Below are 16472 nucleotides of genomic sequence, written 5' to 3' on the forward strand. Positions count from 1 at the left end.
AAAGAAGCAAATTTTAATGAAAATTAAGGATTAAGACTAATGAGCTACTTATAATATGTTATAAGTAGTAAAGTTAGTGAAGTTGGAATAGTAACTTGAAGTTAATGAAGCAAAACTTGCTAATGGAAGTGAATTATTATTATCATAATTAAAAATAAGCACTAAACCACAAGGGTTATACAGCACAGCAGGGCAGGGAAGGATGCAAGGGTATTGGGTAGCAAGAGGGAGAGGGATGATTATTAGGTTATGGAGTACAGCAGGGCAGTGGATAGTGCTGGGGTAGAGGGTAGCAAGAGATTGAGGTAGAAAAGACTGAGGGAAGTGCTAGAAGCATCATCATCAGAGTTTGTGTAGTAAATCAGTTGCTGTCAAAAAGTCAACGAGAGAGTGTGGATTAGTGGATTAAAGGAGGGTCCATCAGCAAGAAGGGAATGTAAAGAAAGGGCAGCAGAGCGGAGACGACGTTGGAGGCAAATTCTGCGTGCTCATTGATAGAGTGGGCAATCCAACAGAATGTGGCTAACATACTGGAACCTGACAATTCTCACAGAGAGGAACATGAGATACCTGTGAATACGACAAGTGTGGCTGATGTGAAAGACGGGAGAGAGTAGTCTCCCACCCTCAACAGTGATGACAAGAAGATGGCCAGAAACCTATACTCGGTTTAATATAATGAAGTTTGTTATGGAGCAGATCAGACCAGGGGCATCGTAAAGGGAGGCAGGCCGCCCCGGGTGACACCATTTAACCCTTTGACTGTTTTTGACGTATAAATACGTCTTACGAGCCAATGTTTCTGACGTATATATACTCAATAATTCTAGCGGCTTCAAATCAAGTGGGAGAAAGCTGGTAGGCCCACATGTGAGAGAATGGGTCTGTGTGGTCAGTGTGCACCACATAAAAAAAAATCCTGCAGCACACATTGCGTAATGAGAAAAAAAAAACTCTGATCGTTTTTTTGGAATAAAACGCCGACTTTGAGGTGTATTTTCGTATAGTATTTATCGTTGTATTCGCGTTTTCATGGTCTTAGGTGATAAAATGGAAAACATATTACAGAAATAGAGATGATTTTCATTACTTTTACGATGAAAACGACCTTGAAACTGAGCTCAAAGTAGCGGAAATGTTCGATTTTTACCAATGTTCAAGAGTAAATAAATCACACCACACGTCCAATACACGTCAACTGGGGAGTCTAATATTCTTTCACTAGTGCACTGATATTATTTATACCATTTTTACAATAATGCAGTCGTCTGCATAACAGTAAATTTTGTATTTTTTTGTATGAATAAAAAATCAAAATAGAAAGCAATAATAATATAAGAGGGGCCTAGAGATGTGACTAATGAACAGAGCATATGTTATTTTAGTGCCACAAATGTCTACCTTGTTTATTCTGGACCCTATTTTGAAATTGGCATCTTTTTTATTTTGCGTGAAATTGGCCAAATTGCCAATTTCTGACCACCATATTGGGTAGTCCAAATTAGTAAATGGGAGGTTTCTTGTACTCAGCTGATAGATAAAATGGAGTTCTAAAGAAATAGCTATGAGTTTGGTCAACTGGAACAATTGAATTGGCTGAAAATAGGGCTCAAAGTCGGCAAAATCGCCGATTCGCATATGTCGCCGAGACCGCTAACTTCACGGGAGCATAATTCCACGAGTTTTCGACCAAATTTCGAACTTTTGGTGTCATTACCATCGGGAAAAGATTCTCTATCATTTCATAAGAAAAAATATTTTTTTTTTTTTCAAAAATTGAGCGACATAGAATGACAGTTTCAGAGAGGGGCCTGAAACAGTCAAAGGGTTAAGGGGTGACAACATAGAGCCTCTAAAGAAGGTAACACTAATGACCAAAACCATACTGCAGCAACCTAAGAGAAAAATTCTTCATTTCTATATAGCGTATTACAGGATTACACAGTACAAATAGGCCTACATAGGGAAGTCATTGATTTTAATGATGTGATAGATGATTTTGCAGGACTGAAAGCAAGGAAATGAAATATCAGATTCATTAAGATGTTACCTGCACTTAAGGTTAAATCAGAATTAGTGTTTTTCTTTATTTTTCAATTTTTTTTTTTTTTTTTGTACATTGTTGAAGATGAATAAATGAAGGATCTGTTGCTGTACTCAAAGTGGTATTTGAGTTTATATTTCCTCAATGTTACTACGATTACTTATTTTATCATTAATAAAGTTCGATATATGGCCTTTAAACGTTCTCACTGCAACATTCATCACCCATGCTTCACACCCATATAAGAGCGTTGGTAAAATTATACTCTCATACATTCCCCTCTTTGCCTCCAAGGACAAAGTTCTTTGTCTCCACAAACTCCTAAGTGCACCACTCACCCTTTTCCCCTCATCAATTCTATGATTCACCTCATCTTTCATAGACCCATCCGCTGACACGTCCACTCCCAAATATCTGAATACATTCACCTCCTCCATACTCTCTCCCTCCAATCTGATATCCAATCTTTCATCACCTAATCTTTTTGTTATCCTCATAACCTTACTCTTTCCTGTATTCACTTTCAATTTTCTTCTTTTGCACACCCTACCAAATTCATCCACCAATCTCTGCAACTTCTCTTCAGAATCTCCCAAGAGCACAGTGTCATCAGCAAAGAGCAACTGTGACAACTCCCACTTTATGTGTGATTCTTTATCTTTTAACTCCACGCCTCTTGCCAAGACCCTCGCATTTACTTCTCTTACAACCCCATCTATAAATATATTAAACAACCACGGTGACATCACACATCCTTGTCTAAGGCCTACTTTCACTGGGAAATAATTTCCCTCTTTCCTACATACTCTAACTTGAGCCTCACTATCCTCGTAAAAACTCTTCACTGCTTTCAGTAACCTACCTCCTACACCATACACCTGCAACATCTGCCACATTGCCCCCCTATCCACCCTGTCATATGCCTTTTCCAAATCCATAAATGCCACAAAGACCTCTTTAGCCTTATCTAAATACTGTTCACTTATATGTTTCACTGTAAACACCTGGTCCACACACCCTCTACCTTTCCTAAAGCCTCCTTGTTCATCTGCTATCCTATTCTCCGTCTTACTCTTAATTCTTTCAATAATAACTCTACCATACGCTTTACCAGGTATACTTAACAGACTTATCCCCCTATAATTTTTGCACTCTCTTTTATCCCCTTTGCCTTTATACAAAGGAACTATGCATGCTCTCTGCCAATCCTTAGGTACCTTACCCTCTTCCATACATTTATTAAATAATTGCACCAACCACTCCAAAACTATATCCCCACCTGCTTTTAACATTTCTATCTTTATCCCATCAATCCCGGCTGCCTTACCCCCTTTCATTTTACCTACTACCTCACGAACTTCCCCCACACTCACAACTGGCTCTTCCTCACTCCTACAAGATGTTGTTCCTCCTTGCCTTATACATGAAATCACAGCTTCCCTATCTTCATCAACATTTAACAATTCCTCAAAATATTCTCTCCATCTTCCCAATACCTCTAACTCTCCATTTAATAACTCTCCTCTCCTATTTTTAACTGACAAATCCATTTGTTCTCTAGGCTTTCTTAACTTGTTAATCTCACTCCAAAACTTTTTCTTATTTTCAACAAAATTTGTTGATAACATCTCACCCACTCTCTCATTTGCTCTCTTTTTACATTGCATCACCACTCTTTTAACCTCTCTCTTTTTCTCCATATACTCTTCCCTCCTTGCATCACTTCTACTTTGTAAAAACCTCTCACATGCTAACTTTTTCTCCCTTACTACTCTCTTCACATCATCATTCCATCAATTGCTCCTCTTCCCTCCTGCACCCACTTTCCTGTAACCACAAACTTCTGCTGAACACTCTAACACTACATTTTTAAACCTACCCCATACCTCTTCGACCCCATTGCCTATGCTCTCATTAGCCCATCTATCCTCCAATAGCTGTTTATATCTTACCGTAACTGCCTCCTCTGTTAGTTTATAAACCTTCACCTCTCTCTTCCCTGATGCTTCTATTCTCCTTGTATCCCATCTACCTTTTACTCTCAGTGTAGCTACAACTAGAAAGTGATCTGATATATCTGTGGCCCCTCTATAAACATGTACATCCTGAAGTCTACTCAACAGTCTTTTATCTACCAATACATAATCCAACAAACTACTGTTTGGAAGCTCCATGAAAATTAAGGTCTCAAAAAATGGAACCCACTAACTGAGTATGCAGAAAGCTCTTTATCATCCAATTGCTCTAGAATTCTTGTTAAAAATATCTCCTAAACTTCATGTAATTTTTGCTTTAAATGATTAACCCGTAAACTGTCCAAATGTATATATACATTTTTTCAACATTTGATAGTATGTAAAAAAACGTAGCTCTTCTTTTTCTTTTTTTTACATTTGAAAACGTGTAAAAAAACTTTGATTTCATTTTTTTTGTTATATTTGAAAATATTAAAACAAAAAAAAACGTAATCTACTTTTGGAGCACTACACATGTGAACGTAGATCTGCTTGGACCGTTTACGGGTTAAATAATTGTAGCCTGTTTACCTGACCTAACAAACATTTATGCTCCTGTACTAGTGTCACCACCTATTTTGCCTGCTGCCTAAATGTTGAGTTTTGTAAAACCGACTACCAGTTTTAACCTACTATCTCCAACGATTTACATATACCAATACATATTAACTCCTTGACAATCCAAACATCACCTATCTCTTGTTCCTTTTTTATCTTTGTGTTTTTTCTATTTGTTTTTTCTTCTTTCAATGCACTGACTGTATCCCATGTTATCAGGCATTTATATGAATTAAAAGTGAAAACAAATGCATATTTATTCAGTGTGTGATGCTTGTGCTGTGTTGCACGTTTCCACAAAATATCTTATATTAGCATTAGCATTATAGAGTTGTATTCTCAAGTTGTAAAGTGAATGATACAAATATAAAAACAACTTATTTCAACATGACTGACAACATCTATGTCCCACATCATAAAAATCTTTGACAGGATTTAAGCAGCAATATCACCAACCACTTGGATACTCATCAATTGCACCGCCCAGGGCAACATGGGTTCAGAGAAGGTTGCTACTGACTCTCACAACTACTAGACCACTATGACATGGTCTTGGATGCACTGGACAACAACCATAATGCACATGCATAAGACAACTTTGTGAAAGCCTTCGACATGTGTGATCATGGCGTAACAGCACACAAAACGAGTGAAAAAGAAGTAATAGGAAAAGTGGGTAGATGACTATAACTTCCTATCAAATAGAACACAAAGTGTAACAGTAAATACAGTAAAGTAAAGTCAGAGGTGGCTACAGTGAAAAGCTCAGTTCCACAAGGCACAGTACTTGCTCCCATCCTGTTCCTCATCCTCAAATCTGACAGATGTAAGCCAGAGCACCATGTCCTTTGGTTACGATACCAGAATTTGCACAACAGTATCATCCTTCGAGGACATTGTAAGCCTCCAAGTGGATGTAAACCAGGTCTTTTCATGATCCTCAGAAAACAATATGAAGTTCATTGAAAACAAATTTCAATTACTCCACTATGGAAAACTTGAGGAAATAAAAATTGGTTTGGAGTACATAAAACAAATTCCAACTCCACAATAGAGCTAAAAAGTTATGTGAAGGACCTGGGAGTGATAATGTCAGAGGATATCACTTTTAATGATCACAATAATGTATGTACATCATCTGCTAGCAAACTGCTATATACAACTGCCCCCTTCAAGGCAGGAGAAATTACAGCTCAGGAGAATATACAGAGAACTTTAATGGTACGTATAAGTACAATAAAGTACCTAAATGACTAGTATTCCCTGGAACACAGGTGAATAAGATCTATGATAATATACACTAAAAGATCATAAGTGTCAGGGGCCCAAGACTGTTCAACTGCCTCCCAGCATAAATAAGGGGGATTACCAACAGACCCCTGACTGTCTTCAAGAAGGTACTAGACAGGCACCTAAAGTAACAGTCCATGACCAGCCGGTCTGTGGGTCCAATGTTGGTCTATGTGCGGCCAACAGTAACAGCCTGGTTGATCAGGCTCTGATCCACCATGAGACTTGGTCATGGACCAGGCTGCAGGAGTGTTGCCCCAGAAACCCCCTCAGGCATAGTGACAGCTTCTAGGCATTGTAAGAGCCACTCGCTGCATAATCCTACGGGTTTAGCGCTTCCCCTTGATTATAATAATATTGTAAGAGCCACTGACAACTAAACAACTCAAGGACCACAATGGCAATACTTTGACTTTATTGGGTTATCCTGGGTGATGGTGGTTACGATAATAATTACAATAATATATGGTGTTATGTATGATAATTTATATAAGTGTATTTATGTGTACTTGTAGTACTAGAATAAAAACATACTTGTCCTCCACCAACAGTTATTTAAATCCACTGGAAGTAAGTTACTTCGTCTGTGTTTCCTTATCCTGGATAATCTACACACACATTATTATATATGATAATTGTTTTGTAACTGCATTTAGATGTAATTGTACTTAAATACACTTACTTCTTTTTTCTTTCTTTGTTGGGTTTATCAGGGCACCTAACAGCTTAAGCCGTATCGAACCCGGCTTCTCGGCGCTACCAGGAAAAATTGTTGCCCGAGGCTGGCCGATGAGAAAAAAGGAACAAAAGTTCCTCTGTAAATACAGATACAAACTTGAAGTTTCAATTAGATCCGGTGGACGCCCTTGCCAAGCCTCAGCAAGGAGGGACGTCCACACTCCCACCTGAGTTCAGTAACCGGCATCCCACCAAACACAGTTAAAAAATTTTTTCGCAGAGCGGAAAAAATGGAGCTAAAAATAAGCCAATGTACAGGTACCCGTCCTCTAGAGTGCCCGGCGGGTAAAATAGATGAGGACAAGCGTCCTAGAGAGAACGGTGGAAATTTGCCACTGATACACAGGCGATAGAGAGACATCCACACCCGACGAAGGCTGACGAAGAAGTCCCACCTAAATATACTTATTAACACAGGAGTTGGTCTTGTTGTTGGTGGTTTATAGTGAGACTGTCAGCTAGCACCGTAACGAGTCCTCTCTTCCACACTAAGTTTATTCTGGTATACACAAATACATAGATTATCATACATAGCAGCATATGTGTAGAGAACCTGGGATAACACAAAAAAAGTCAGACAAGAATTAACTATGCGTGTTGTAAAAGTCAACTAAAATGCCGGGAACAATGGGCTAGTAACCCCTTTTCCTGTAAATATTACTAAAAAGAATAAGAAGAAGAAAATTGTCAAAGTGGGAAGTCTGAATGTGCGTGGATGTTGTGCAGATGATAAGAAAGAGATGATTGTGGATGTTATGAATGAGAAGAAGCTGGATGTCCTGGCTTTAAGTGAAACAAAGCTGAAGGGGGTGGGAGAGTTTCAGTGGAGAGGAATAAATGGGATTAGGTCAGGGGTTTCAAATAGAGTTAGAGCTAAAGAAGGAGTAGCAATAATGTTGAAGGATAAGCTATGGCAGGAAAAGAGGGACTATAAATGTATTAATTCAAGGATTATGTGGAGTAAAATAAAGATTGGATGTGAAAAGTGGGTTATAATAAGCGTGTATGCACCTGGAGAAGAGAGAAGTGTAGAGGAGAGAGAGAGATTTTGGGAAATGTTGAGTGAATGCGTGGGGAGTTTTGAATCAAGTGTGAGAGTAATGGTGGTTGGGGATTTCAATGCTAAAGTGGGTAAAAATGTTATGGAGGGAGTAGTAGGTAAATTTGGGGTGCCAGGGGTAAATGTAAATGGGGAGCCTTTAATTGAGCTATGTGTAGAAAGAAATTTGGTAATAAGTAATACATATTTTATGAAAAAGAGGATAAATAAATATACAAGGTATGATGTAGCACGTAATGAAAGTAGTTTATTAGATTATGTATTGGTGGATAAAAGGTTGATGGGTAGGCTCCAGGATGTACATGTTTATAGAGGGGCAACTGATATATCGGATCATTATTTAGTTGTAGCTACAGTTAGAGTAAGAGGTAGATGGGAAAAGAGGAAGGTGGCAACAACAAGTAAGAGGGAGGTGAAAGTGTATAAACTAAGGGAGGAGGAAGTTCGGGTGAGATATAAGCGACTATTGGCAGAAAGGTGGGCTAGTGCAAAGATGAGTAGTGGGGGGGGTTGAAGAGGGTTGGAATAGTTTTAAAAATGCAGTATTAGAATGTGGGGCAGAAGTTTGTGGTTATAGGAGGGTGGGAGCAGGAGGAAAGAGGAGTGATTGGTGGAATGATGAAGTAAAGGGTGTGATAAAAGAGAAAAAGTTAGCTTATGAGAGGTTTTTACAAAGCAGAAGTGTTATAAGAAGAGCAGAGTATATGGAGAGTAAAAGAAAGGTAAAGAGAGTGGTGAGAGAGTGCAAAAGGAGAGCAGATGATAGAGTGGGAGAGGCACTGTCAAGAAATTTTAATGAAAATAAGAAAAAATTTTGGAGTGAGTTAAACAAGTTAAGAAAGCCTAGGGAAAATATGGATTTGTCAGTTAAAAACAGAGTAGGGGAGTTAGTAGATGGGGAGATGGAGGTATTGGGTAGATGGCGAGAATATTTTGAGGAACTTTTAAATGTTAAGGAAGAAACAGAGGCAGTAATTTCATGCACTGGTCAGGGAGGTATACCATCTTTTAGGAGTGAAGAAGAGCAGAATGTAAGTGTGGGGGAGGTACGTGAGGCATTACGTAAAATGAAAGGGGGTAAAGCAGCTGGAACTGATGGGATCATGACAGAAATGTTAAAAGCAGGGGGGGATATAGTGTTGGAGTGGTTGGTACTTTTGTTTAATAAATGTATGAAAGAGGGGAAGGTACCTAGGGATTGGCGGAGAGCATGTATAGTCCCTTTATATAAAGGGAAAGGGGACAAAAGAGACTGTAAAAATTATAGAGGAATAAGCTTACTGAGTATACCAGGAAAAGTGTACGGTAGGGTTATAATTGAAAGAATTAGAGGTAAGACAGAATGTAGGATTGCGGATGAGCAAGGAGGTTTCAGAGTGGGTAGGGGATGTGTAGATCAAGTGTTTACATTGAAGCATATATGTGAACAGTATTTAGATAAAGGTAGGGAAGTTTTTATTGCATTTATGGATTTAGAAAAGGCATATGATAGAGTGGATAGAGGAGCAATGTGGCAGATGTTGCAAGTATATGGAATAGGTGGTAAGTTATTAAATGCTGTAAAGAGTTTTTATGAGGATAGTGAGGCTCAGGTTAGGGTGTGTAGAAGAGAGGGAGACTACTTCCCGGTAAAAGTAGGTCTTAGACAGGGATGTGTAATGTCACCATGGTTGTTTAATATATTTATAGATGGGGTTGTAAAGGAAGTAAATGCTAGGGTGTTCGGGAGAGGGGTGGGATTAAATTTTGGGGAATCAAATTCAAAATGGGAATTGACACAGTTACTTTTTGCTGATGATACTGTGCTTATGGGAGATTCTAAAGAAAAATTGCAAAGGTTAGTGGATGAGTTTGGGAATGTGTGTAAAGGTAGAAAGTTGAAAGTGAACATAGAAAAGAGTAAGGTGATGAGGGTGTCAAATGATTTAGATAAAGAAAAATTGGATATCAAATTGGGGAGGAGGAATATGGAAGAAGTGAATGTTTTCAGATACTTGGGAGTTGACGTGTCGGCGGATGGATTTATGAAGGATGAGGTTAATCATAGAATTGATGAGGGAAAAAAGGTGAGTGGTGCGTTGAGGTATATGTGGAGTCAAAAAACGTTATCTATGGAGGCAAAGAAGGGAATGTATGAAAGTATACTAGTACCAACACTCTCATATGGGTGTGAGCTTGGGTGGTAAATGCAGCAGCGAGGAGACGGTTGGAGGCAGTGGAGATGTCCAGTTTAAGGGCAATGTGTGGTGTAAATATTATGCAGAAAATTCGGAGTGTGGAAATTAGGAGAAGGTGTGGAGTTAATAAAAGTATTAGTCAGAGGGCAGAAGAGGGGTTGTTGAGGTGGTTTGGTCATTTAGAGAGAATGGATCAAAGTAGAATGACATGGAAAGCATATAAATCTATAGGGGAAGGAAGGCGGGGTAGGGGTCGTCCTCGAAAGGGTTGGAGAGAGGGGGTAAAGAAGGTTTTGTGGGCAAGGGGCTTGGACTTCCAGCAAGTGTGCGTGAGCGTGTTAGATAGGAGTGAATGGAGACGAATGGTACTTGGGACCTGACGATCTGTTGGAGTGTGAGCAGGGTAATATTTAGTGAAGGGATTCAGGGAAACCGGTTATTTTCATATAGTCGGACTTGAGTCCTGGAAATGGGAAGTACAATGCCTGCACTTTAACCCCATTCATCACCAAGGATTACGTTTATGCCTTGGTGCTTTTCGCTCTTCCCCTGTCGAGAGCCTCTATGCAGAAGCAAACGTTCCATCCTTATCCGATTGCCGTGATGCCCATTGCCTTCGCTACTATGTACGCTCTCATGATCTCCGCAATCCTTCCATTTATAGAATGGTCACTGATATTAGTAGACATTCTTCATTTGTTCACCACCCCTGTTTACTCCGTCCCTTCTCTCTTCGCCTTCATTCGCTCTTGTCTTCTCTTCAATTACCACCTTTCTATGTTCATGTAGCATCTATGTTCATGTAGCTGTTCGAGTCTGTTCCTTCTCTCTCCCTTGCCCGAAAGCCCAACTGTCTACGGTTGCTTCCCGCTCTCTTTTTCTTGACCACTTCCACTCTCATTCTCATGCCATTGCTGTGTACACAGATGGCTCTAAGTCTTCTGACGGCGTAGGATTCGCAGCAGTGTTTCCGGACAGCATTGTACGAGGGCATTTACTATCTTCGGCTAGTATTATTACTGCAGAATTGTATGCCATCCTTGCAGCACTTACCCGTATTGCATCTATGCCTGTGTCATCATTTGTGGTTGTCTCAGACTCCCTTAGTGCTTTACAGGCTATACAGAAATTTGATACACCTCACCCCTTAGTCCTCCGTATCCAACTTTGGCTACGCCGCATCTTTACCAAGCATAAAGATATTGTTTTTTGTTGGGTCCCTGGTCATGTTGACGTACAGGGCAATGAACAGGCAGACACTGCTGCGCGGTCAGCAGTACATGACCTACCAGTTTCATATAGAGGTATTCCATGTACGGACTATTTTGCTGCAATATCTTCTCACCTTCACACCCGTTGGCATCAACGTTGGTCTACTATGCTCGGCAACAAACTTCAGTCTATTAAACCGAGTATAGGTTACTGGCCGTCTTGTTATCACCAGTGTCGAGGTTGGGAGACTACTCTCTCCTGTCTTGGCATTGGCCATACTCGTCTTACTCATGGATATCTCATGGAGAGGCGCCCTGCTCCTCTCTGTGAGAATTGCCAAGCTCCATTATCAGTCAGCCAAATTCTGTTGGACTGCCCACTTTATCAACTAGCACGCAGAATTTACCTCCGTTGTTGTCTTCGCTCCGCTGCTCTCTCTTTACCTTCCCTTCTCGCTGATGGACCCACCTTTCATCCGGACTCTCTCATTGACTTTTTGACAACAACTGACTTACTCCACAAACTCTGATGATACCTGCAGCCTTTTCTACCTCAATCTCTTGCTGCCCTCTACCCCCGCACTATCCCCTGCCCCGCTGTTTTCTGTAACCTTCTGATCATCCCTCCTCCCTTCTGCCACCCAATACCCTAGCTTCCTTCCCTACCCGGCAGTGCTGTATAGCCTTTGTGGCTTAGCACTTCTTTTTGATTATAATAATAATAATAATCTATATAGTATTATGTCATTGTTGTCAGCTATGGTCTGTATACCTTGTACATATAGAACAAAGATTATTATTATTTTTATTGTTTTTTTTTTTTTTTTTTTTTTTTTTAAACAAGTCGGTCATCTCCCACCGAGGCAGGGTGACCCAAAAAAGAAAGAAAATCCCCAAAAAGAAAATACTTTCATCATCATTCAACACTTTCACCACACTCACACATTATCACTGTTTTTGCAGAGGTGCTCAGAATACAACAGTCTAGAAGCATACACATATAAAGATACACAACATATCCCTCCAAACTGCCAATATCCCAAACCCCTCCTTTAAGGGGGCTACAGGGCAAATTTCATAACTCGTTTATTTACCGTCCGATTTTCTCCAGTTTTGGTGCACAAGACAAAGTGTTCTCACTCTTTCTTGAAAATATTTATAAAAAATATACCTCAAACAACAACTGAGAAAAGACTGATTTACTGAAAATGCCCTTGATGTTGATGTAACTCTTATATGCGGCTACGTAAGGTGGTTTGGACACTTGGTGCCGAGAGAACAATGCTAATACTAATTCGGACCGTAAGATTTCCCTCTAAATACCTTATCGTTATTTCACAAAAAAACAAAGTTTGTTAGTATCTGGAATATGGCAAAAAAATCTGCCCTTTACTCCCACATAACTCCCGAAGTATTTGGAATATTTCCAAAAATTCTACGGTCAAAATAAGAGAAATCATTATTCTACAATATCTGTGAATATTATTCCATTTAATTAAGTAATAAAGGACCCACATCAAATTATAGGTGAATAAGTTACTTCCGAGATATCGGCCGGGAACGCCGGCCGGCCCCCGTCTCAAAAAAAAAAAAAAAAATTTTTTCGCGAAAATCGCGTTTGTTTGGGTGTATTTCTTAGTAAACTGATGTTCTAGTGCAGTTAGCCTCTAAACACCGTTTTCTCTTACTCAGAGACGACAGGGTGACCAGTTACACTTTTATATCGAAATATTCCCGATAATCTCTGGGCCATATTATGGCCTATTTTATTCAGTCTAGAGTATATAACATGTTTGTATGTTATTTAGAGTGTTTATTATATCATATTAGATCAATTCTGATAGACAAATAAGCCGTAGAGTTGATATATAAGCTGATATAAGCGAAATAATGGGTGATTCCTGGCTGGCACCTCGGGAGCAGGAACACTGCTGAGCGTTCCTGTCTGGTTCCCGGTAGTCACTAAGTCTGCCGATAAGCTCCACCTACTGTTTTATGATGCCAAATAGTCAGTTATTATATTAGAAAGAATAATGCAAGAAAAGGCGATAAAAAACAAGAAAATAACTCCAAAAAATATATAGGCCGTGAGCAGACTCGGTACCAACATCGCCGTCACCATACCTGATATAAATGACTATAATTTCTTGTAGAAACGTCGTAGAACATTCATTCTGGTACCATTGTGTTGCCAAAGAGTTGAGCTATTTTTCAGTATATATAACTCAATTTCCATATTTTTTCGATTTTTCGGTGAGCGCGCGCGGAAAATTGCCCGCCTGCCCCCTTAAGGCTAGAGAGAGTAGCAGGAGATGCCGCTGAATAGATCTGGTCACCATAATCAAGTTACGATAAAATGAGGGTGGAATGTAGGCGAAGGAGGGTACGACGATCAGCTCCCCATGAAAGATGAGCAAGGGTTTTAAGAAGGTTCAGCCGGCTGTGACAAGTTGCCTTCAGAGAGGTAATGTGAGGTTTCCAGGATAACCTATGGTCAAAGAGGAGGCCCAGAAACTTGACTGTATCACGTTCAGGGATATGGGAGCCATAGAGGTACAAAGGATGATCGGAGATGACAGAGCATCTAGTGAAAGCAATTTGGTGGGTTTTAGCACTGGAAAATTTAAACCCAGGTGCGGTGGCCCAATTGGAAACACGGTCGACCGCATGCTGGAGAGAAACTGTAATGAGGTGACAGTCAGCGCCTGCACAGGCAATAGTGAAGTCATCAACATAGAGTGACGACCAAATATGTGATGGAAGACTAGAGGCCAAATCATTAATAGCAAGGAGAAAAAGTGTTGTGCTCAGAACACATCCCTGGGGGACACCTTCAGCTTGGATAAAGTCCGGGGAGAGCACATTATTAACCCGAACACGGAAATGCCTGTCAGTTAAAAAGTTCTTAAGGAAGGATGGTAGATTGCCTCGAAGGCCTAAGGAGTGGGCTTGGGCTAAAATATTATACCTCCAAGTTGTGTCATATGCCTTCTCAAGGTCAAAAAATATGGCAATAACTGAGTGGTTATTCGCAAAGGCATTACGAACATACGTATCCAAGCGTAGTAAGGGGTCTATGGTAGAACGGCCCTTACGAAAGCCATATTGACGAGTGGAGAGACTGTTGTGTGTCTCTAAATACCACACTAAACGTCTATTTACCAGGCGTTCCATCACTTTGCAAACTGCACTGGTAAGAGCAATGGGACAATAGTGGGAGGCTTCATGTCCCGTAGTGCCTGGTTTGTGGAAAGGGAGAACAATGGCAGATTTCCACAGCTGTGGAAGAACTCCTTGTGACCAAATAAGATTGTAAAGGCGTAATAGGACTGCAAGGGCTGACTGATGTAAATGTTGTAGCATACGAATGTGAATGTCGTCGAGCCCAGCTGCCGATGATCGGCAAGCTGAGAGTGTTGCCTCCAGTTCTTGAAGTGTAAAAGGCACATTATACTGTTCTTCTCTGAGAGAAGAAAAGTCCAAGGGTGCTAACTCTCTGGCAGACTTTGAGGAAAGAAATGAGGGGCATAGATGGAGTCCCTGAGAAATACGGACCAGATGATTGCCAATTTCATTGGCAACATCTAGTGGGTTTGCTATATCAACACCGGCAACCCGCAGAACAGGAGCCGGGTCAGGGGAATATTTACCACTCAGTTTTCGTACTTTATTCCAGACTGCACTCATAGAGGAAGCAGAGGTGATGGTGGAGACATAATCTCGCCAGCAAGTGCGTTTAGCATCACGGATGACACGGCGAGCAATTGCACGCTTCTGCTTAAAATCAAGAAGTGTCTCCGTGGTTCTATTGTACCAGTACCTGCCCCATGCAGTGCGTTTCAAACGTACTGCACGAGCACAAACAGGAGACCACCAAGGCACGCATTTCTGAGAATGCCTGCCCGAAGTTTGGGGTATACAATTAGAAGCTGTGGTTAAAACGGAGGATGAGAAGAGGTGCAAAAGCTCATCAATGGAGGACGAAGAAGGAACCTCTCTAAAAACAGTTAGGTGTGCGTAAAGGTTCCAATTTGCCTGATCAAATTGCCAGCGTGGGATGCGAAGAGGTGGTGAATATGAAGGGGAAGTAAGAATGATTGGGAAATGATCGCTGTCATGTAAGTCTGGGAGAACAGACCAAGTGAAGTCTAATGCGGCGGAGGAAGAGCAGACTGAGAGATCGATGCAAGAGAGTGTGTGAGTCCGAGGATCAAAATGGGTGTGAGTACCTGTATTTAACCCTTTCAGGGTCCGTCCCGTAGATCTACGGCTTTACGGTGAGTGTCCAAACCATAGATCTACGCCATGAGCTCAGCTCACTCTGATAAACTGTGAGTGGTACATTTGGGCCTAGATATGAGAGAATACATCTATGTGGTATGTGTGCACCACATAAAACAGATCCTGCAGCACACTGTGTATAATGAGAGAAAAAAACTGAAATCATGATTTTTCGATTAAAACAGCAACTTTGCAGTGTTTTTTCGTATGTTTTTTATAGTTGTATTTGCGATTTCTTGGTCACATTTGATAGAATGGAAGACATATTACAGAAATAGAGATGATTTTGATTGGTTTTAGCACTGGAAATGGCTTGAAACTGAGCTCAAAGTAGCGGAAATGTTAAATTTTTGCCGATATTCAAGAGTAAACAAACGACCTCACACGTCTAATACACGTCAGCTGGTGGGTCTAATATACATTCACAAATATGGTGATGATATTTATACAATTATTACAGTATTGCATAACAGTAAATCTTCTATTTTTTGGTGTGAATAAAAATTCATTATGTGAATAAAAAATCAAAATGGAATTTATTTGTAAAGCCTCAAAACATAACTAATGAACAGAGGAAATGTTAGTTTAGTGCCAGGAATGCCTACATTGTTTATTCTGGACCCTATTTTGAAATTGGAATATTTTGAACATTGTGTTAAATTGGCCAAATTAACAATTTCCAATCACTTTATTTTGTAGTTGAAACAGTTGACTTGGCGATTTCTTGTGCTCAATCGATAGAATAGAAGTAATACTAGTGAAATAGCTAAGAATTTGGTTGATTGGAATAATATAATTGGCCTAAAATGGGAGTCAAAGTCGGCAAAATCGCCGATTCGTAAATATCGCTGACACATCAAAATTCGCGAGAGCATAATTTCATCAATTTTCCACCAAATTTCGTACTTTTTGTTTTATTACCTTCACAAAAAGATTCTCTACGATTTCATAAGAAAAAATAACAAATTTTTTTTTTGAAAATTTCTTGGACACTGGTGCGTGACTTCAGATTTTGGCCTTGGACCCTGAAAGGGTTAAAACATGGAGGGGGTGGGTAGCAAAAAAAGCCTCTAACTGAATGCCACGGGAATCACAGTG

At 40.1% G+C, this 16472-nt stretch overlaps 1 protein-coding gene across 2 annotated transcripts in view; it reads right to left on the reverse strand.

Annotated features, from left to right (window-relative positions):
• LOC138851071 (bifunctional peptidase and (3S)-lysyl hydroxylase Jmjd7-like) overlaps positions 1-16472 on the reverse strand; it is a 222380-nt gene that overhangs the window by 164926 nt on the left and 40982 nt on the right. Inside the window, exon 1 of one of the 2 annotated variants that reach the window (XM_070104764.1) lies at positions 6442-6583. The exons of the other annotated variant lie outside the window; for it this stretch is intronic. Within the exon in view, the coding sequence (XP_069960865.1) occupies position 6442 (1 nt within the window). The 5' untranslated portion in view covers positions 6443-6583. Of the gene's footprint in view, positions 1-6441; positions 6584-16472 lie in introns of those variants that run through there. 2 annotated transcript variants of the gene reach the window in all.

This window comes from Cherax quadricarinatus, chromosome 94 (genome assembly GCF_038502225.1).
Source record: "Cherax quadricarinatus isolate ZL_2023a chromosome 94, ASM3850222v1, whole genome shotgun sequence".
NCBI lineage: Eukaryota > Metazoa > Arthropoda > Malacostraca > Decapoda > Parastacidae > Cherax > Cherax quadricarinatus.